At 36.1% G+C, this 22,873-nt stretch overlaps 1 protein-coding gene across 1 annotated transcript in view; it reads right to left on the bottom strand.

Moving 5' to 3' along the window:
- Nucleotides 1–13,713, bottom strand: part of srbd1 (S1 RNA binding domain 1) — a 50,218-nt gene extending 36,505 nt beyond the window's left edge. The window contains 14 exon segments of the mRNA XM_030156090.1: nucleotides 115–205; nucleotides 1,709–1,774; nucleotides 1,777–1,865; nucleotides 2,124–2,231; nucleotides 2,558–2,661; nucleotides 7,692–7,872; nucleotides 8,082–8,178; nucleotides 8,323–8,461; nucleotides 8,866–8,983; nucleotides 9,235–9,401; nucleotides 10,360–10,584; nucleotides 10,885–11,245; nucleotides 12,657–12,718; nucleotides 13,618–13,713. Of these exon segments, the coding sequence (XP_030011950.1) occupies nucleotides 115–205; nucleotides 1,709–1,774; nucleotides 1,777–1,865; nucleotides 2,124–2,231; nucleotides 2,558–2,661; nucleotides 7,692–7,872; nucleotides 8,082–8,178; nucleotides 8,323–8,461; nucleotides 8,866–8,983; nucleotides 9,235–9,401; nucleotides 10,360–10,584; nucleotides 10,885–11,245; nucleotides 12,657–12,718 (1,808 nt within the window). The 5' untranslated portion in view covers nucleotides 13,618–13,713.
- Between the last annotated feature and the right edge of the window lie 9,160 nt (nucleotides 13,714–22,873).

Below are 22,873 nucleotides of genomic sequence, written 5' to 3'. Positions count from 1 at the left end.
ATGAGGACATTAAGAGAAAAAGGTGATCAAGGCATTACATTTATACTATGGTTTAGATTGAGATGCAATACATTAACTGTGTGAATTTTAGATATAATACTGCAGCAGCAATACCCATATTTGTGCAGAAGGTGGCGCAGTTTCTCAGCTTCTCTTTGCCGCCCTGAGTTGTGCAGGTAGACAACATCAGTGTGGAGGATTTGACCTAATATATCAAAAACAAAAAAACATGACAGGGTGAAGACAGAAGAGGAAAAAATACAAGGAGATGGAGAGAGACACCTGAGTTTTTTTCTAATCAATAGATGTAAAATCTAGGGCTATACATCAACATAAATTAACAATTAATTCAGTCCTATAGGTTGCCTTTTACTCCAAGATTGCCTTAGATGAATAATTTATGAGCGTCACATCTGTACTGGGTGAAACACAATAAGTGCAGCTTCATATGATCCCAGATTCCCTAGAATTCAAGCAAGATCTGAGTGGACAAAGTGACACAGAATGAGTACTCACAAGTGACCACTGTGGCGGATCAGTCACCTGATCTGTACTCTATCTGTTGTAACTGTGTTGAGGTGACTTGTGGCTGCACAATCAGTCACACAGAGGGAGATATGTAGCCATGAACAGTGTGAAACACCACCAACTGAGTAACACGCTGGGATATATACTAAAGACAAACACACACACACACAAGTAAACAATGTGGACAAATGCAAATAAAGACAATCAAACCATGTGGATAATGCCAGAGACACAAGGTGGTGGCACCTGGTTGCATGGTGACCTCTCAAATGGAAAAAACTAATACAGCACAATGCTAATAAATGTAACATAATGAAGACTACTGGTGACTATTTTTTGTGTGTTTTGCTGTACCACTACTTTGATGTACCCATTAGGCTCTTCAGTCCTTTTCCATTACAGCATCATACTATTATACAAAGTGGTGATAATTCATGTTCTTTTAGCTGAGCACTGTGACAAAAATAAAAACCTTTGGATAATGTCGTGTTCAACAGATCCACACATCTGAAGTTTTCAAAAAATGAAAGAAATTCTCTGGCTTAAAAAAATAAATTGAGACCACACCTGTATGCTTTTAATGTCACTGGTAGAGGTCGACCGATATAGGTTTTTCTAATGCCAATGCCAATTTTTAAAAATTTGGTTAGCCAATGGCTAATATCGACAGTCGATTTTTGAGGCCGATATTTAAGGCAGATTTTTTTTTTAGAGCACATTGACCATAAAATGCAATTGAAACACTCAGATAATTAACATTTTTATACAGCAATATAAATGAAATTATTAATAAATGTACACATAGTCCTCTTTTAACATTTATTGAACTTCAAGTGCTGCCCACACAGGTGCCTGATCAAATATCTTGTAACATTTTTACTACTGATCAAATATCGGCTTTCAAAAAACAATTAAGGCCGATGGCCAATATTGAAAAAAAAAAATCAATATATTGACCGGTCGGTGTATCAGTCTACATTCAAGTCATTGGCTGCTTTAATTCAACAATATCAGGAAAACTGTAGACAAAGTAAAGTCATGCACTAGGCTGGGGATTTCATGAACTCCAGCAGAACTGCAAAGTCTATAGACTTTCAGATTACTGTACTACTGATATTTTCCCATTACTGGAGAGTGACAGGATATACTTTCATGAGGAGGTCACATTGTGTTCACTTACTAGTGGGAGAGAGGATAGCCAGTTTACAGCCGTGTTTATAGCCTGGGTCCACTCCCATGATGACACACCCCTGACTGGACACACCAAGAGACGCTGGCGGAGATTGCGGACAAACATAGCAATGGACTCTTTCTCTGCTGTGTTTGTCAGCTTTGTCCTAAAAATCAGAAATGCACAACACAGACAGAATAACATGAGAAAAGGAAAGATGGAGACAGTAGAACAAGATTTCACTGAAGAGATGTAGATTAAATCGTAATTCTGGGCAATACTGTATATACTGGTTAAGGTTGAGAGCAGAATGACAGCATAGTATCCTACAGCTTGTATGTCTAAAATGCAAACATACATCAAATACAAAACACACACAAACCGTTCAAAGACCAACATCAGAGAACACACATTCTTAAAATACCTGTAACCCCTGGTGAGGAAAGGCAGAATAAGCCTTTTAAAGGAGTCTTCGATTGCGTTCTTAATCATTGCAAGAAGCTCTTCTCTAAGAAATGTTTTCGGCTTCCATCTGCATCAAAAAATAGCAGAAAAACACTGCAAGTGGATATTTTTTAGTTAGCAGTTTTCATCTTTTATTGACTTTTGTTGTCGTAAATAATCCAGCTATGAAAATTTATTAACTTCAGTTTTTCTTCAGTTTCCTTCTTGAGTAATCACAGAAAAATATAAAATATTAACTGTCCAAATATTTCAGTTGTGTATTTTTGAGGGGAAAAAAAAAACAACATAAAAAACATGTTATCCTAGCTGCTTTATTGATATTTTTCATTTCATTTTTGGGAATTGTTTATTTCAGCAGTAATCACATTATATTTAAGGTATATGGTGTCTGACCTGCTGTTGATGCACCACCTAGTGAAGTCACTCTTCACCCTGTCAGGAATGTTCACCTTTACAGTCAGAATCTTCAGACTCTCCCCTCGGTTAATAGCCAGTGTCTGCATACATACATACATACAAACAGGCACAAATACACATAAAAAATATTTCCCCTGCTTAATAAAACCAAACAACTCCACAAAGTACACAGAGGTAGATGTGATCAGTGAACCAAAAAAAATGGTTATTACACAAAAAGACAAGTCACTCCTTAAAAGACCAGACATTTTTAAAAGCAACTGTGAAAGAGAGAACAAAAAATTCATAAATTACTGAAAATCTTTCTAAAATCTTTAGTTTAATAATTAATTTGTACTTTCAGTGGTTCACCAACATTTCTGAAACAAAAACATGTATTTCTCTCCACAGAAGTTGTCATTCATTGTATTTGTGCAAATAAACTACCAATTAGAAAACAGGACCCTGATTCTCAATTGCCAAACACAACTGCAAATCATAACTCTCCACATGTGTAAGAAAATGATGGGCCGAGGAGTATTTCCTGTGGCATCACCTGTGTTGTGGGCTGGTGGGCCCTCAAAGAAACTGTTACATGCTGTTAAGCAAACAGTAGTAAGTGTCTGACCTTTTCAGTGGGGAACCTTTAGCCCACCACAGAACAGGGCCAAGAAACAAGATGTCAATCTGGAGCCCAAGCGGAAGAAGCAAGCTGACAAATGCCACCACAACGCCACCATCAGCACAGAGACCGCAAGGCTTAACCCCCCCCGCACCAACACGTGGTGCCACAACCATTACCACTCAGCAGCACCCTCAAATTTTCTTTACTCGCACACATAACCACACATACAGCAAGAAAAAAAAAAAGAAACAGAAAAACACAGCTAATGGCATGGAAGAGGCAAGAATTAATGCAGCAGGCTTGCTTGAATTATGATGAAAGTCAGATTTATCTTCTTTTGGCATGTTTCTGCCCCAGGCCGACACAGTGACTGTGATGAGATTTCTCAAACAATTTTCATCAAAGGACTAAACTCCAACATGCTGTTGAATGAAAGAAGGAAAACACCTCGCTGTCTCTGCACAGCTGGGGGAGCCTACAAGTTAAACTAAGCAGATATTACAAACAGCCAAGATCAAAATAGGTTATCTCACTTCAACTTATCAGCAAAGTAAAAGGAAAAGTTGCATATCATAAATGAAAGTTGTGGTTTAAATACTATAATTATTAGAGGCAAATGCATTCACTCAAAAATAGTTTCTATCTTGTGTTACTTAATTAAAAAATGGCAGCAATTTAACGATCTAAAATATTTTTTAAAAAAAACAAAAAACATGAAAAACTCTTACTTACTATATACATGTGGCTGGATGATTTTCTGTTTTATAGTAAAGTGGATGAGCACTACAGTTCCCATGAAAGTTACTGAACTACCACCAAATCCTTCCAAACCCTCTGTCTTCTATTGCCAGGTTCCCAAATCCTAAATCTGAAGTGTGCTAATTTGTCAAGGGAAGTACGAAATGTAAAAATTCACTCAAGCAGTTATGTCATATACTCTATATTTCAACATTTTCCTCTGTGGTCTGCTGATAACCCTTCTATCCGTCTGTGTAGCTCTGTTTCTGCTTGGGTTGGGTCATTGGTGGGAGACACTGTGTGATCTGAACGGAAAGGTGATGTGAGACAGAATGAGAAGTGTGTGTTTGTGGGTTAGATGAGCCAGGAGTGACAGGTAGCCAAGTACTGGCCAACTCCTGACAAGACCAGACAGAATGTCTTTCATGGATGCCCCTTTATCCTTCCATTTGCCCCCCAAGGGAGGGCAGTCAGCCAAACACTGTCCTCTCTCTATCTGTCTCTTTCACTCTCTCACCATTTCTTTGGAGGAATACTGTCATCAACACATCTATCTACCCGACAATATGAGGCACAGACGCACACATCTACACACAGACTCACAGTAGTGACTTTATGACCTGGCTGACACATGGGGCCTTGTGTTGAAGAGCTGCAGTTGTATAAAAACAGTTGAATTATATTATTTGACTAACTTTTATGCAATGCACTGTGATTAGAAACCAATGAAAACATATTTGATCAAATTTGAAGAATCGGCAGACCTGAGTAAAATAGTTACAGAGATCTGAGTATTATCCCAAAGGCTTAAAGGAGTGATATTTTGCTTTTTTTTTTTTTTTTTTTAAATGGAATTATGCATTTTAAAACATTTCCCTATGGTTGACATAAACTGTAAATTCTATGCTTGGGTCTGAATTCTTCATTAATTAAACTCCACAGGTCCATGTCCAGGTCCAGTGGTGGACGCAGATTATTTAGCGAGCAGAGTAAAGGTAATATACTATGTAATATTATCATACTGTTACTCGTTTCGCTACTGCTACAAACAAATAATTTTGAAAATTAAAGGTGCAGGAGCCAAAATCAGGGGGGGAAATGGTAGTGTGCTCTGCTCATTCCAGGTCAAAAAGCTAAATATAATTACAGATGAATTAATGGCATTTCATAACACTTTTTCACGCTTCTGAGTGGAACAGTAAAGTCACATCTGACATTCATTCATGTTCCAAACAATTTAATCTTTGGGATAGTCATGGGGGTGTCAGAGCTTATCCCAGCTACCAACAGGGGAAGGCGGCACACACCCTGAATGTGTCACCCGTTCATTGCAGGCCAACATATACAACAAACCACCACTCACTCATGCAGAGACAGAAAGAACATGAAAACTCCACACATAAAGCCCCCTGAGTCTGACAGCAATCTGCACATACAGCGGGTCAGTCATGTACAACACCCTTATATGTCTGAAAACAGCTGTGTGACAGGGGTAGAGTTTACATGGCCTGAAAACAGGGTCCAATGAAGTTGCCAGATTTGTTATATTTCTAGACTGCTTGAAATACAATCTGCTGCAAGGTATTTATGAAAACAGGTACAGCAGCATTAAATTAACTTTCATTTATGATTTTATGTCTGCATCGTCTTTACTTCAGTAGATTTATTCTACACTCTTTCTATTGTAGACTTAGGTACGAAAAATATACATTAACAATGGTATATTTGCCATCTGATGCAGATGATTACATTATTATCTGCACGCAATCAACCTGATTAAATGGTCAATCCACAATACTATGGACGAGTACAACAGAAAAGGATCAAACACTTTCGTACTAACATTGACTCAAACAAAAAATCTTTAGTGTGTTCACTGCACAAATTGATGGCATCACAATCCTAGCAAAGTTTTTTTCTTCAGCTAATCCATCAAAAGGATTGTTTAATTGATGAAACAGTTCCATTTATCCCAGCTCCTCTGCAGGCTATCCCCTGACTTCAGTGCTAAACTACCATTTGATCACAACACAAATCACATTAAAAATTTCCTGCTGCACATTCAACAAATCCACCATGGCATACTCAAAAGCATACTGGGTACAAATAGCTATGAGGTAAATGTGGCCCGTTCAATGAAGACTTCCTATCAAGCCTGACAGAATTAATTCTGATCTAAACATCGCAGTCACATATGTCCAGTGCTTTATGCTTTAAGACAAACTGAATGACAGGGATTTAAATGTACTTTTTTTTTTTAGATAAAAAAAAAAACCCAAAGATATATCGGTCAATAAAACATATAAACAATTATGCAATACAATTCATTCTTTAGTTTTTCCTATGGGTTACTGCAAAGTACTTTTTTGTGTAAGTCTTGGCCTGACCAAATAGTAACATTTTATTCTTGTAATTCTTAACCATTTTAAATGTGATTTTCATTTACTTATTTCTTAAATGGAAAAGTCACAGAAACAATATGCATGTTTAAAGAGACAACTGAGCCACTTCTATGATTCCTTCTGCTTTAAGTTCAATACAGCATTTTTATTTATTTATTTTATTTATTTATTTTACAAATCATCAAACTGGGGCTTAATAAAATGTGCTAAAGCAAACAGGCAACTGTGCGCTCACACACATGCCTCCTGTCAAAACACATCTCCCACCTGCTCTGCCCTCCTGCCAACTTGACGGCTAGAAAAGGTTCATTTTAGCCGGAATCTGACAGCTAGCAGGGTCACAGCAGCCTGTGGATTAACGCTCCGTGACAAAGACGAGTCATCGAATTAAATGCCTTGCATACAAGGGAGAGGAGAGGGGAAACAGAAAGGGGAGGTGAGGTTTAGTCAGAGGAAGAAGGACGATCAGCATGAGGCGGGAGAGAGATAAGTGACGGATGCACCTCAACATCGCTCATCGGCACTCACTGTTCATTCTCTCTTCCTTCAAACCCCCACCTCCCCTCCTCTCCCCATCCTTCCCTCTGCCTGTGGGGCCAGCAGCAGAAGCTGTCACTACAAGAGAGCGCCTGTCAATCAAAGCTTCCTAATCCAATGGCATGTCGGCAGGGGACATGTCACATATGTTAAGAGGGGAGAATGAGGGGACTTTCAGGGTATGTGTGTGTGTGTGTGTGTGTGTGTGTCTGAGTGTATGTGTGGATGAATCTTTGTGTATGTTATTTGTATGACTGTAGGGCAGAGCATGGTTGCCAGAGAGTGTGGTGTGGCAGAGAGGCGGCTACTGATGGAAACTGTGGTGACACAAGAGGCCTGAGACCAACTCTGAGTAACCCACCAGTCACTAGAGGGACAGAGGGGGCCATGCAGGGCACAGGAGGGGTAAATGTGGAAGCACAGACAAGGCTAACTGCGACTGACATGACTAGCATTCAGAAGCGGCATGCAGGAAGGAGACAGGACTGGCACAAACACAAACAGATGGTAGGCATTTGTTTATGAGTGTGCATCCAAGTATGTGCATTATAAAAGAGAGACGCAAACTGGATATAGATTTTTTAAAAAATGTGATCACATAAAGTTAAAGCTTGTTAACGTACTAACGAACTTATTAAAAGCCAGAGCCATACAATAAAGATTACTTGCTACTACAAAATTGTCTGGGTCAAGGTCCTAAAAAGAGTTTAACTTCCTAACTCCTCACAGAATATAGATTTTTTTCTCTTTGACATCTAAGTCTGTTTATATGCAACAGTTAAAAGTAGATACATGATGGATAAGAAATGTGACAGGTCTGAGTTGCTACCTGATGGGGTTGGATGCGCTGGACATTGCAAGTGAAGTCAAAATACAGGGAGAATTTGTCAATGTCATTATTTTTGCTCTGCTTGGCTCCTTGATTTTTGTCACTTTGAGTTGGTTTCTCTTGCCCTTTCACTGCCGATTTTGACACAGCAGACTGGATGGTTACATAGCTGTTCTCACACCTGAAAGGGAAATAACAAAAATGGTTACTGGTCAGTGGTTTCCAAATTAGAGATACCAATCTCAATTCCAGTAAAATAACAGAAACTGCAGATGGAGAACAACTGTACAGTAAAAACTATTTGCTAATATGGTTTGGTACTTACAATCCTCACAAAGAAAAGAAATATCATAAAAAGCATGCAAAGTGTGCTTGTGGATGCATTCTTACAAAGTTTTCACAAAGGTTAGTGTCTCAGGGTCTTTGGATATCATATCAGCCAAGATATGTTCAATGCCTGTAGCCACCTCTTCAACTGTTGACAGACCTGGAATTTAAAAACACAGGCAGACGTGCAGTACGAGTGAAATAAATTCTTCTTTTGGAAGCCTTTACAGGTCGTCAAAATTACTGAAATCAACCTCATGTCTGTAGTGGCCTTGGACTATGGATTTGTTTGTGTGTATCTTACCCTCAGTATCAGGTTTAACCCATGTCCTTAAATCCAGTGTGTGTGGAGCTTCCATTAGAATACCGGCAGCTTCCTCAAGGCCCAGTGCTTTGGCCCTGCGTGCCTTTGTCAGCTTGCTGCCTTTCTTGTAAGGAGAATACTAGAAAGACAGAAGCATCAGTCTGAGAGAAGTACCAGATACATAACAGAAGATTTGTCACAGTGTGTTTAAGCATGCATGTGTGAATGTACTGTAACCAGACTATGTAATTCTTTATTACTCTTAAAGGCACTGTAAAAGCCCCTGCATGGATTTTATCGTATGATACAGACTGTTTCAGGTTGGCTCACCCTGTCAGGTATATTGAAAAAATACAGGAAACAAATCTTCAAAAAATTGTCACAACTGACACTGTACAACTGTCTGATTGACTGTCTTTGAAAAGAAGCTAAATTGAAAGCAAAATAAACATAACTCCAATTGTGGTGCACAGAACTGTGTTAACAACCTGAAAATGATATTTAAATCAAAAGAAACAATTTATTCAAAAAAGTCATTCTGACCACATGGTCCAGCTCATCAGCTGATCTACAGTTCCTCAGGTTGGTCTCCAGCTCCACTGTCAGAACACCATCCTTCTTCAAGGTCTGAATCACAGACTGGGTTTTTTTAGCAAGAGAACTAAAAAAAAACAAAAAAACACAACCACACAAAAAATAAATAAGCATAAACACATACACATCTCTCACACATTTAATATTGCTCTGTGTCAAACCTTAGCTGTTAGCACCATCTAGTGGAAAATGTGTCAAAGGGCTGATAGGCCAAATGTCACATCTGAGGATATATTGATCACTCAAACCCCTTAAACTTTGAACTAAATATTCTTTTGTTACTTTAACCATTACATTTGCATATATGGCATAGCTTACCGTAGGTCCTCATATATTAACAGGACATCTCTGACTGCATCAGCATCCATGTAGTTAATCATCTCTTTGCGATATCGCACCATGAAGGGCACTGTGTTTTCCTCACGCAGCAGGGTGATAATATTTACACACACCCATCGTTCTATGCCTGTCAGGGTTGACAGCAGCTATAAAGAAAGAGAAGCATAGAAAAATCATATAGAATATATTCAGTACTCATAAATACTTCACATACAGTAGGCCGTCAAACACTGACTATTTGTATCTCCTTGAAAAAATATATCCAAATGCACATGAGGCATACATGGTTTCACTCAAAACACCTGCAATGTACATGAATGCAAAACAAAGCATAATGATGAATGAATGATGGAAGGATAAAATTATTATAACGGGACAAAAGACAAGGTTTCTCTACCAAAGTGCATGGGTTTATGGGGTTGGTGGCTTTTCTACTGATAGTTGCAATTTTGAGTACATCCCAATAGGCTACAATAACTAGTTTGCAGGTTTAAGACAATTGAAGACCTTCTAAGAGTCATTATGAATACAATTTAAAGGTCAACTTCACCTCTGCAGAAGTTTGACCGTGCCTTTTTGTGTCTGCTTTATTTTTTCTCAGTTCTGATTCAAATGCAGTAAGATTCATATTTGTTTTTTTCCGAAACAGGCACAAGTATTAAATCCAAACAATGTTTAATGTTCCTATTAATATCTGATTTAAGATATTTTAAAGGTCACATAATTGAATTGTATACTTTTTAAGGACCTAAATAGATCATGCTTACTGATTATCTTACTGGGACACTGTACTCATTATTGGACAGCGTTTGAACAGGTCATGCTTTCATCTGTGCTTTAGGGTTTTTTTCTTTTTTTTTCATTGTATTTTAGGGGATTTTTCATTATTACCATGTTGTGCAAGAAGGAAAAGAGTGACTGGGTCAAGATCCGACAGACACATCAGTCATAAACAAGACAACAACAATACAATGTCAGATATTTGCAGAGAATTGAACAAGAAGTATGGAATGAGTCACAATCAGCAATGTACAGTACAAGTACTCCTATAGACCGCATCATTTATAATATGTAAAGTCCATGATAAAGCATACAGTACATTACCTCTATTAGGTCCCAGTTCATATTGAGTTCATTACGTAGAGCCTGTGCTTCTGATGACCGCAAAGCATTTGGTTGTCCACTGCACTTCTGTTTCCTCAGACAGGAATCATCAAATGTAAAATCCTCTTTGTCAACCTCCTCTTTCTTTGCGGTAAAACCAATAGATGGCCCTTCATCTGACCATCTTTCAGCCTGACTGGCTTCTGACACAATAAATGACAGCCTCTAAAAGAAAAAAAACATGAGACAAATTAGAAAATAATGCAGCATGGAGAGCAGTGAGGAAAGAATTAGTATTCCTTAAGTCTTGTTATAAGTTTAGCAATGGTAGCAAAATTTATTCAAAAGATCTCCCGACAGTCTTCTATTCTTATATGTAGTCTCAATTATCAAGTTACTTCAGTTACCAACAGATACTGACCATCAAAGTTATACAGTGGCTATCTAATATGTACAATATCTCCTGTTGGCATGGCTCTGTACAAGTATGCAGATATCTTTTAACAAAGAGGACATCAGTCTTACCTCCTCCTTCATTCTGACACTTGGCCCAGCCTCATCTGTCCTCTCTTCCTCTGGCCAATCTACATAGTCGGCCTTATCATTTTTGCCGTCATCATTTTTTCTCCTCTTTGTTCCAGCCAACCCAGATGCCACAGAATCCTGATTTTTAGAAGCTGGTAATTTCCGTTTTGTGGGAGGTTTTTGAGATGTCTTTGACTTAGGCTCCTTAGGCTCTCTGGGTGGTTTTGGTTCCTTTGGTTTTGCAGTTCTCTTGACTGGTGGTTTTGCAGCAGGAACAGTTTTAATGGCAGCCTTTGACTTTGACTCTGGTGGCCTCCATTCTTCACCATCCTCATCACTGCTCATTGACTGAGAAAAGGTCCTGATAATGAGGAAATGGAGGGGAAAAGGGAAAAACATCCGTCATTTAATCTGTGTTTCTTTATGCTTACAGTCAGTCTAGTTAATTATATGTCTACTATGGAAAAGCATAAGCAGTCTAGTATACACCATGTTATTTACTCCTCTTCCATATGAATTTCTGCACAGAACTCATCCTGCAGCTTTAAGAACACACACATACATGACATTAAACATAAAAATGTGTGAATAATTTGAGAATGGTCTATGATGACTTTCCTTAGAAAATTCAAGTTAAAATAAAAAAAATTGTCTCATGTGTTGCCAATTAGACATTGTGAACTGACAAATCAACATCATCACAAGTGGTTGATATTTAAATAGTTTTTTTCATTGAATGGGCTTACAGGAAAAATCAATGTCTCCTTTAGTATTTATGAAATCACATTTTAATTTATGTTTATTATTAGTTATGTAATTTTTCCCCTGATTATTCCCTAAGAGAGGATAATGTCATCACTGCTGTGGTAAGAGACTCTCAATATTTATTTTTATTTTAAAACTGAAGCGACAATTTACAACCAATATGCATTATCTACCTTGTGTATAACCATTTAGTGTCTATGACGAAGCACAGTGACTTACAAAATTTTAACTATGAGCATCACAGTAACAGGAATTCCATACAACTCCCACTTTAAACCTAATAATAAATCATAACAGTAATTTCTGTCAAATGTAGAAAATGGATGAATAACAAAAAAAAGGAAGAACGTTACATATGTAATTAGCATATGCAATATAATTTTATATCTCATCAATATTGGCCAAGAATTTTGCAATCAGTACCTCCCTAGATAAAATCCTTATGTTTACAGAAACAGATACATAATTATGACTGAAATTTCTTACTGAAATAATCATGATAAACCTTCTGAAGACTAGACACCAATCATACCACAGCAGGGCATTAATCTGTTTAAAGGACATATTAGTCCCTCAAACTAAGTCCAGACAATCAAATATATATAAAATGCATAAAATAGACATAGCTACATCAGGTGATTAACATTACTGTAACAGCCAAGTTAGCAAACGTTTCTGTATGTACCTGTTCTATCACCACCATCGGGAATACACTTAGCATCTGGTGTGATTTTGTCTTCTCTTCATCTTCAAAATCACAATCAGCCACAGCAGCATTAAGTTTATAAATGTTTCGAAGCTGCAAGACTGAAAGCTAATGCTATTTCAATGTTTAGCTATGTTAGCTTTGACAGATTTATAGCTAAATATTAGGTTAGCTTGGTCAAACGAGGAGTCACCCTTGGGGGCCAACAACCAAAGTTTATCCATTGTGCTTACTTTAAAGAGATATAAACAAGCCAGTGAAGAAATTTAATGACTCTATGAGGGATGGAGGTGTCACTTACATGTCGGAGTCTGACTCCTGGTACGTTACAGTCCTGGCAGCCGTTCGTAGTCTTCGGCTCATCTGTTAGTAAAATAAGAAGCTATGGTTAATCAGTGTGTCATGAATTAGTGTGTTATCGGTCAACAAGAGACATATGCTGCTAACGGTTTAGTAGCCAGTAAATGATAGATAGATAGATAGATAGATAGATAGATAGATAGATAGATAGATAGATAGATAGATAGATAGATAGATAGATAGATAGATAGATAGATAGATAGATAGATAATTGCATATTGCAGTCTAACAAACATCAACAGACAGAAATGCACGCTTAACGTTGCGTTCAGGTTGCCCTCCAATTGTGGGACTTTTAACAGAATTATGCAAAAATCGGAGGATGAAAACACGAAATCAGTAATTTCTTCCAATTGAGATGCTGATAATAGAGTTCTTTATTCATCACCGTTCATCAAGTTTTACAATTTTACACACAACAGCATGCTAACTACCTGTTTAACTGCCAGCTGAAAATATTTATTTTGCAAAAACATATGCTGGCTTTAGGCTGACCTCTCGAACCACTAGTCTGGATAGTATAATATAATAATGTTTCAAACGCATCCAGTTAATATAGCGAATTTCTCACGGTTTGTCAAAGACAATGCACATCTTACACACAATATGGCTAATGTTTCATTGCTATTCCACGTCTAACATCGCACTAATTTACATTCAGCACTCTTTTTTTCATCCATCAACCAACTTTTCCTTCTCTTCAACTTAATCCGTATATTGAAAAAATACAATCAAACAGCTGAGAGGAAACACACAATATTTGCTAACTTTTTAGCTTCCATTTCAAATTTGCCGCTTTATGAACATGCTAATAAAGATGGCTAGCTAACAAGCTGTCACGACGTAGAAAACTAATTTTTGACACTGCTTTTGCATATGACAGTGAGTATAATAGACTGTACCGTAACGCCGTGAAGACACTGGTTTTATTTAGGAGTACTGGGTAGTTGTACTTATCACAGCTGAAGTATGATGCACTTTCACCGGCTTCCTGCAACTCCGTGGCTCCAACCAATGACAACTTCCAAAGCTTTAAAGAGAAACTTCCAGTCTGTAGTCCTCTGTTTCTATGAGCCACCTACTGGACTGGAGTATGCAGCAGCTCAAGGCCCAAAAATAAATCTCTTCAAGACCGAAATCACAAAAAAGTCATAAGTTAACCCTTTCATGCATAGTGGTCACTACAGTGGACAGTTACTCTACAGCTTTACTCTTGTATATTCATGGGTTTTGTTGTTTTAGTTCCATATCAACCAACACAGTGGACACTTATGCATCATCTCATAAACTGCGATTCATGCCATTATTGTAACTTTGCTGTTCTTGATTGGTTCTTGAGTGGAAATCAATTGTTATATTATTTTTTGCATATAATCTCCATGAAGTGAGTAATAACTAGTATTAGAATATGTTAAAATGTGAGAAACATCAGTTACAGGGTGGGGAAGCAAAATTTACAATATTTTGAGGCAGGGATTGAAAGACAGTGTATGATCAATTAGTTTATTAAAAGTCATGAGAATTTATTTGCCACAAGAAAATTTACATAATAGAAAATGTTTTTATTCTATGTGTCCTCCTTTCTCAATAACTGCCTTCACACACTTCCTGAAACTTACGCAAGTGTTCCTCAAATATTCGGGTGACAACTTCTCCCATTCTTTTTAATAGTATCTTTAAGAAAGTCGACATTGCTGTGTGATGTTCTATTGGTAGCATGTTCTAAAACGCCCCAAATAGCATAATCCAGAGGGTTTAGATCTGGGCTAGAGGCGGCCATAAACATGATTCCAAAAATTGCTAAAGTTGGATTTGTTGCTGTTGTCAACAAGTGTTTTGGTGTTTTTGTGTAAGATTTTAACTTCAAATCATATTTTACTGCATTTCTAACGGTCTTGTTGTCTACCTCAAGTTCAATTGCCATTTTGCTCATGGATTTGGTTGGATCCTTTAGGGTTTTGGATTTGAGAGCTTTAATAAAAACTTTGGTACGATTTTGTTGCTTCCTCCACTTCCAGACTTTCTCGTAATAGTTTTGCTCATAGTCATTCTCTTCTTTACATTATAAACAGTCTTTATGGACACTCCAACTATTTTTGAAATCTCCTTTGGTGTGACGAGTGCATTCAGCAAATCACACACTCTTTGACGTTTGCTTTCCTGATTACTCATATGGGCAAAAGTTTCTGAAAAGGTATGGATAATAGTGTTAGGTATGATTATGACATCAATACTGTATATGTTTGGTTTCAAAACAATTGACGTAGTGCCTGCTGAGAAAAAACAACTAAATGTTCATTGTAAATTTTGCTTCCCCACCCTGTAGCTGCATTAAACATGGTTTCATTTCACTGTTTTCATATCACTTTATGATATTGGGTTTTAAATACATGTTTCTTTGCTTCAAGAATAAAATTCATGGTGTAGCTGAGTGGACATTTTTTAACTCCATGAAAAACAGGTTGATTAAAAAAAAAAAAAAAAATCAATCACATTGTTTTTTGTTTTTTTTTTCATGCCTAAAGAGGAATAAAAACACTCAAGGAAAAAAATCTTGATTAAGGTTCTCATAATTCATGCATGAAAGGGTTAATATAATGTCTGTAGATTACTGACTCTCACAGTCCAAGTAATACTTAAATATTGAAATATCTACAGCTACGGAACACAAATAAAAACATGAATATCTTTCCTACTGTCAGAAGAATGTATGGAGGTCTCTTTTATTCAGAATTAATTTTATTTATTTGCTTTTTCAGCTTGTTTCATCTGGTAATGTCATATTAACCCATAAAGACCCAAACATCCATCAGTGACAAAAACACTTACTGATCTAAACTGTTTGATACCTGTTGATCCACTAATCCTATCAATACATGTAAATAATTGGTGTAAAATACAGTTTGTCATCTTTTCATGATCGTCAGATATGACCCATTTGGACCTCCGTAGTTATTATGGAAACACTATCATCTTTTACAACATTGATTCAACAGTAAAACCCATGGAGTTGGATCAACGACAGTGGATGGACACACTTGGTTTATGTTCAATTGATATATTTGTTGAAAATGTCACGTTTTCTTTAGTTTTCTCTGTTTCTGATAATAACCCTCAACTTTAATCTCAGGTTTAATGAGCATCTACATGATCAGTGAATTAAGTATAGGAAAATACATGATTTACTCTGAAAAAACACAAAATACTGAGGATAATGTCATAATAAATGATGATAAATCACTAAAGAAAGGTTAAATAGAGAGAAAAATTCATTTGGGGGTTGCCATAAAAGTAGCACTAGGTCTTTATGGGTTATTGAATCCATCCAGAAAACACTCCTCTACTTTAATTGGAAAAATTAATTTATACAGTACTGCGCAAAAGTCTCAGGCTATCTCTAGCTTTGTTGATTTTGCAGGGTTGAAATGAGAATACATGTTCATTTCTCATTCTTTTTTTTTCTTCAGATACAACAGTACAATTCTGGAAATATGTGAACAGCCATAAAAGACACACAGAGAACTGAACAAAATGGGTTCTTAAGGTTAAAGTTACTAATTAATGTGACCCCTGTCCACATGACAAGAAGAAGTACAGTTAGAAATATTATATCTGACATGTGTTGAATGAAACCTGGTATAAAACATCAGAAAATTAATGCAATAAATCTCATATTGTCTGAACAAAAGGGTTAAAGATATAAAAAAGTTAACACACTTTAACAGTTTACACAATTAACATTTGCTGTGTTCAATAAAGACATGTTAAGTGCATAGAGAGGTCACACTATACCTTTTTGTTTTATAGAAGCTGTTTTGTTTTTTTTTCTGAAACTTTGGTTTTTACTGCTGTACATACTTCACATATATTCAGATTGTATCTTAATACAGAGATGGAGAAATGCATATGTGTGGTCATTATAACTTTACCAAAATGAGTAAACCTGGCCTTGGACTTTTTCACAGGACTGCTTATTATTGTTGTATTTTTAATTTACCAGTTGGTAACCCCATTAAAACAGCTCTGCCACCCATTTTGGGTTCCTACCCTAAGTTTGGCAAAAGTAGGCTTATACTAATACACACACTTGAACCGATTTACACAATTCAACACTCACTGTGTTCAATAAACAGTTCTTTTTTATGTAATGAATATCCTCATCTAATTTCAGGTTAATACAGCCTAAACCTAATTTCTTTTTAGATTATTGTCTAGTCAGAAACACTTGCTGCTGGATTTATATGGATGTTTATTTAACAAGTTAACCACTAGATTATAATGGTTTAAGTCTCACAAGAGGATAACTTCAGTCACTATGTATTAATGAGACTATAGACAGAGCTACAGAGCTTGATTATAAAAATCGTTCGTGATTTACTATAATTTACTTTCTGGTCTCAATTCATTAGTTCCTTTCCAGTGAATCCCCACTTCCTTATTTCAAAATTAGAGTGATTAGATATCCACCAGATATCTGTTTTGTGCAGTGTATTCTATGTTCCTTAAAAGTAAAAGTCACAGTAACTGGAAGCCAAGATAAATTTCCCTAAATGTCTGTGTAATATGATATTACAACCAACCCTCTTGTGTTGGTCTATAGGGTAACATACATAGAACTGAAACATTTTATTGTCTAATTTTGCATAGAATAAAGAGAAGTTTGGCGTTGGCTTACAAAGATGTAAATTAAAAAAAAAACAAAAACACATATCATATAGCATAAAAGCAATCACTGATCATTGTTACCAACATTTTACAGAACTGAAGTCATAAGAAGTGTAATAATTTTTTTGATAATCACAGAAGATTCCATTAGTCCATATTTGAAGACATACAGATACCAATCAACTTTATTTATATCCATATAACACCAAATCTTATCATAGTTTGATATATAGAACAGTATATTAAATGACAAAACTATTATGTTAATAATTATGTCATCATATAAGAACATTGGTTAATATTTTTAATAATAACATTACTCAAAAATGGGTACATGACAGTGATGTAATACACAAACATCCATTTAATTGCTGAAGACCGTATGAAGAGTGGGAATAAAATGTTGTCTTTAATGAGGTGACAGGAAATATTCAAAAGTATTGTAAACTTTTAATGTAATCTTAAACTAATCAACTAAATAATGATGATTATAGTAAAATAACCTGAACAGAAAAATAAAAGAATTAGCTGAAGTAAATGCTGATGTGATGCTACTATCATCAATGTACAAATGCTTATAATAATAACATAAAAGTAACTGAAAATATATTGATTCAGATGAAGATAAGTTACACAGGTATAAATTAAGGCCAATGCAAATTCAAAAGTAGTAGTTTGATAAATAAGTCATCACTGTGACATCATTATTTGTTGACTAGTATTTCATAAAGTCCAGTCATACAAAACAAATCATAATAACCAGTCACTTGCGGGTTGATGATCTTTAAAGTCTGCTCCTGGTAATAGATGACGCATCAACACCAACAGCCAATCAGAAATTCAGATTGGGAAGCATATGTGTTTTCCCCGCCTTCTACTTTCAGTTCCCTCTGTCTGTTCTCGATCATAAAGGTGAGGTCTCACTGAGTCTTGTCATTTATAACTATATTTGTGAGACAGCTGCTGGGATTATTTTCCTCTTAAAAAAAGGTATTTGGGGTTTTTTGGTTTTTTGGTTTTTTTTTGTTTTTGGGTTTTTTTTTGAGTGTGTCAGTATTCCTTTATACTTTTTGGGTCATTTTTTGCTTTTTGTTTGTCAGTATGGCAGTAAGCTCATATCAGAAGAATTTATTCTAACTTGTATATGAAAATGTGTGTTTATGTATATGTTTCTCTCACAGGTTTGTGTTTGAGAGAAGATGGAAGAGACCCCAGAGCAGCCCCTCCTGAGAGCTCCAAGTCAGCAAACAGCTGTTAATGTAGGAGCCCCAGCACAGAGGTAAGAGTGTTTATGTCGCTGTTTGTTAATACATGGGATGTAATAGGAATTTTCTCTTTTACTTATACTGATAGAAGGTTCATATATGTTGAATATGAATGATTCTAGATTTACAATATAGATATTAGTAAAACAATATATACATCACTATCACGTATGTCAAAGATGTGCTGCAGAAACAGGATATCTTAGAGTTTAAAAAGAACCTTTGCAATTCAAGTGTACTGAGCAGGAAACAATATAAATTACTATAAATACAAAACAATAATACAGCTGAATATTTATAGCTTAAATAAATAAATACGCATAAAGATACAAAACAATAACAAGTTTTCCTGATCTAGTAATTAATATTTCTTGAAAACTAATGGCTGTCTGTACGTGATAAAGTGTGCATGATTTGTCATCTGTATATTAGAGAATAAAACTCAACATTCACTGGTTATTAAGTTTATTTACACTCCAAAACTTTTTTTACTTGCTCTTTTTAGTAAATTCCATTTCATCCAAAAAGCTCCTTGGTGAAACAGTCACAATGTTTGTTTATTTTGTTTCATTTCTGTATTTCATTTTGTACTTCATTTTCCCTTGAATTAAAGGTGGATTGTTTTCCATATTAAATCAAGCTGGTGAGAGGTAACAATAGAAGTAAATGTGCAGGAAATCCCCTAAATTCTGCGTAACCTTTGAGTGCGGTGCTTCTTGGTAACAGCTGATTTCATCGCTCATGTGATGCACATACAAAACATGCCATGGCTGGTTCCTGCGTCAGAGATGATGCTCATGAATGTCAGCCATGAACTTATGTTTTACAGACACTCTTCACATAGATATGTATGACAGTATTTACTTTTAACACTTTTTGCATTTTTTAATCTGACATTATTCTTTTTTTTTTCTCTCTTTTTAAAGAAAACTATCAAATCAAGTCAGTTAATTAGAACAGTTCAAAGGTGAATCATTATGTCTACCAAAATACTTTATGTCAAATTCCAGGACTTTATATAAAATATTTTTCTGAGGTCTTTCTTTCTTCTTAACTGCCTGACTTTTTTGCATCTTTCACCTCCTGTTTGGTATCAATTCCTCCTTCCTCCACCTCCTCCTCTTTGGTCTTCCTGGTTTGCAGAACCGGTTCCACTCGGGCCTATAAGGTGGCTGGTATAACCCTGTTGGCCTGTGTGCTGATCGTGGGTCAGGCAGCTATCGCCTACTTCCTCCTCAGCCAGAGGAGTGACATCAAATCTCTGCAGGACCAGAGCAAAAACCTGAAGGAAGAAATGACCAAAGGACAATCAGGTGCGGGGATCAAAATATGAAAACAAAGTTGAAAAACCACAGATTCATCACATAGTCAGCCAGTTTGGAGGATGGATATGAGAAAAGACAACAGTGAATTAAGCAAAACAGACAAAGTGGTGTACAGGACGACTCACTTAGGTTAATCTGTTTTAGTACGACTTTATTTTACCATTCTTACATACTGTTTCTATGTCTCTCTGTAGCTTCTATGCCCATGCGCATGCACACAGGCATGGCAGCTGTCCATCTGCAGATGGCTGACGTGGAGGTAAAATTAAATGAACTATTTCAGTCTAACAATACGTCAGTCAGCATCAGAACAGCCCTTAATATTCATTAGATTTACTGCAGACAAAATATGTAAAGGTCCATTTTAAGAATGGGAATGTTTCTGACTCAGTCGAAACTGGTTTGGTTTGATCCATGTAGATCTTTATTTGTTCAATAAAATGTATACTATACATATATACGGTATATATAATTTAAACCATTCAGCCTTTTCTCCATTTTCAATTTATTTTCACTTATTTTATTGCAGGAGACATCCACCGGCAGTCCAGGTACATACTGTGCAAGTGTAGTGTTTGTATTAAACATTTATTTTTCTCTCTTTACACATATCTACCCATGTTGCATGCATAATTCACTAGTCTGCAGTGGTCATCTAACTGTCCTCCTTTAGTCCCTCATGAGTCCACCATGTGCCAGTTGGAAGCCAGTGGTTTGAAGCCTGTGGACGTGCCAGGTTTCCGCCCAGTCTGTGATGAGCGTGGCTTCTACAGGACCATGCAGTGCTGGCAGCAACAGTGCTGGTGTGTGGATGCAGTCACTGGGGCGGAGATTCCAAACACCATGGCTTCAGGCCCAGTCCAGTGCAACAGAGCCATGTTCACAGGTGAGAAACAGTACCTGTTCACACAGACTGAGGAGAATTAGAATTATTAACCACTGCCTTTGTCCAGAATGACATACTTGCCTCATTATTTGCATTTTGTAACCAGTATTTATTATTTATGAAGTAAAATTGTTCTTTGCATACTTTGCATGTAATTTATTCATTCAGTGATTTAAAACAGCTCTGTGGCCCTAACTCTGTTTCTTCATTTCTCTTTGCATGTCATTCGTTGTTTCATTTTATTACCGTTCACTGAACATATTTTTTACACCCAACACACATTGAGCTTCCCTTTACTGTACATACTGCTAAGTAAACATTTCATCTATTGTTTATAGGCGATATAAAGTCAACATACAGTTGTGGAAAAAAATTATTAGACCACCCTTGTTTTCTTCAATTTCTTGTTCATTTTAATGCCTGGTACAACTAAAGGTACATTTGTTTGGACAAATATAATGATAACAACAAAAATAGCTGATAAGAGTTTAATTTCAGAGCTGATGTCTAGCCATTTTCCATGTTTTCTTGATAATAACCAAAATCACTTAAGTTCTTACAACAATAGCTATTGCATTGTACTGACAAAAACAGCGCTTTTAGGCATTCCATGTTTTCTTTTCTGTCAGTTTTAGTCACATGATACACACAGGAGTTAGTACTTGATTGCACCATTGTTTTTGATGACTTTTGATGTTCTAATAATTTTTTCTGTGACTGTATGTACTTTATAACCAGTATCAGTTTTTAATGTAATGAACTAATTTTACTTTTAATTGAAATGTCCCACTGTACATGAATTAAAGTTCGAGCTCTGTCTGGATAAAGCCTGAAAAAGTGAAAGAATCCAAATGTTCTCACTGCACTGTACCCAACAAACTTTTTTTTTCTGATAGGTGGCATGGTCCAGTTCCAGCCGCTGACCGATGCTGATGCCTAACACTCCAGTGAGTGCACACAGTGTTTTTCTCAATCTCACTTTATATTCATATCAAATATTAGAATATTTAATCACTTTCAATGAGATCCATTTGTAATAGAATTCAGTTTCTAATTCTACTGAAACTCTTCATCACGTGTTTTCTGTTTTTGATCAATACAGTGGATGTGATTCTCCACGGAGGCCAATGGCAGAAATCCAGGCATTTTATCACTTATTCTATTTACAACCACCATCATGCTTCAAGATCTGCATAAACCTATGGGGTTCTCTATAAATCATAATTACCTTATTATAATCATTTTCGTTCTTACTATAATGTTTGTGGGTTATCATAATTCAGTAAATCTAATATCAGTTGTTTTTTTTCTTACACAGGCTTGTATAAGATGAAGAGTAGCTTCAGCTTCATATTTAGATGTTTTGGTGGTTTTACTGTGTGGACTAGTTTTGATTATATAAAACAATATTTAGCTGTTTGAAACTTTGCAATGAGCAGTAAAAGAAATGAGGCATATTATTAATGAGAGTACAGAATCATTTGTTTTAAGAATACACATAGAAACAAGATGCATGTCAAACTAAGATGTGTTCACTGCCACCTTGAATAAATCTCAACAAATCATAGATTTCTGTAAGTGAAGAATAGCTTTATTAAAGTACACCAGGACTTGTGAGACTATTCTTTTCTCCCATTTTATTTTAATAACAGAAATAAACTTTTTTAAAAGACAATTTCAATGGTTTTCATTTACAGTACCACAAAGAGGTTTCAACCAGTGAAGCTGCATTTAAAGTCACGAGTACAAACTGATGTTAAAATAATGGGATATTATTCAGTTTCAATAAAAGCTTTAACGAATTTAAAAAAAACACAAAACAAAAAAAACATGCAAACAAACCACAGAATCAAAATATCACTTACAGCATGCTATATAAAAGATACAGAATGAATGACAAAGTGGCAGAAGTTATCACCAGGTTGAAGTTGCTAAAGATACAGCACATTTTTCTGGAGAAAAAAAACCTGTCTGATCTAAAACATAGCTTTAAGTGAATTAGAAGTTTCAAAGCGTG

The sequence above is a fragment of the Sphaeramia orbicularis genome, chromosome 15 (assembly GCF_902148855.1).
Source record: "Sphaeramia orbicularis chromosome 15, fSphaOr1.1, whole genome shotgun sequence".
NCBI classification, from domain to species: domain Eukaryota; kingdom Metazoa; phylum Chordata; class Actinopteri; order Kurtiformes; family Apogonidae; genus Sphaeramia; species Sphaeramia orbicularis.
Note: the sequence above shows the minus strand (reverse complement) of the source record. Positions and strands in the feature narration are given on the sequence as shown.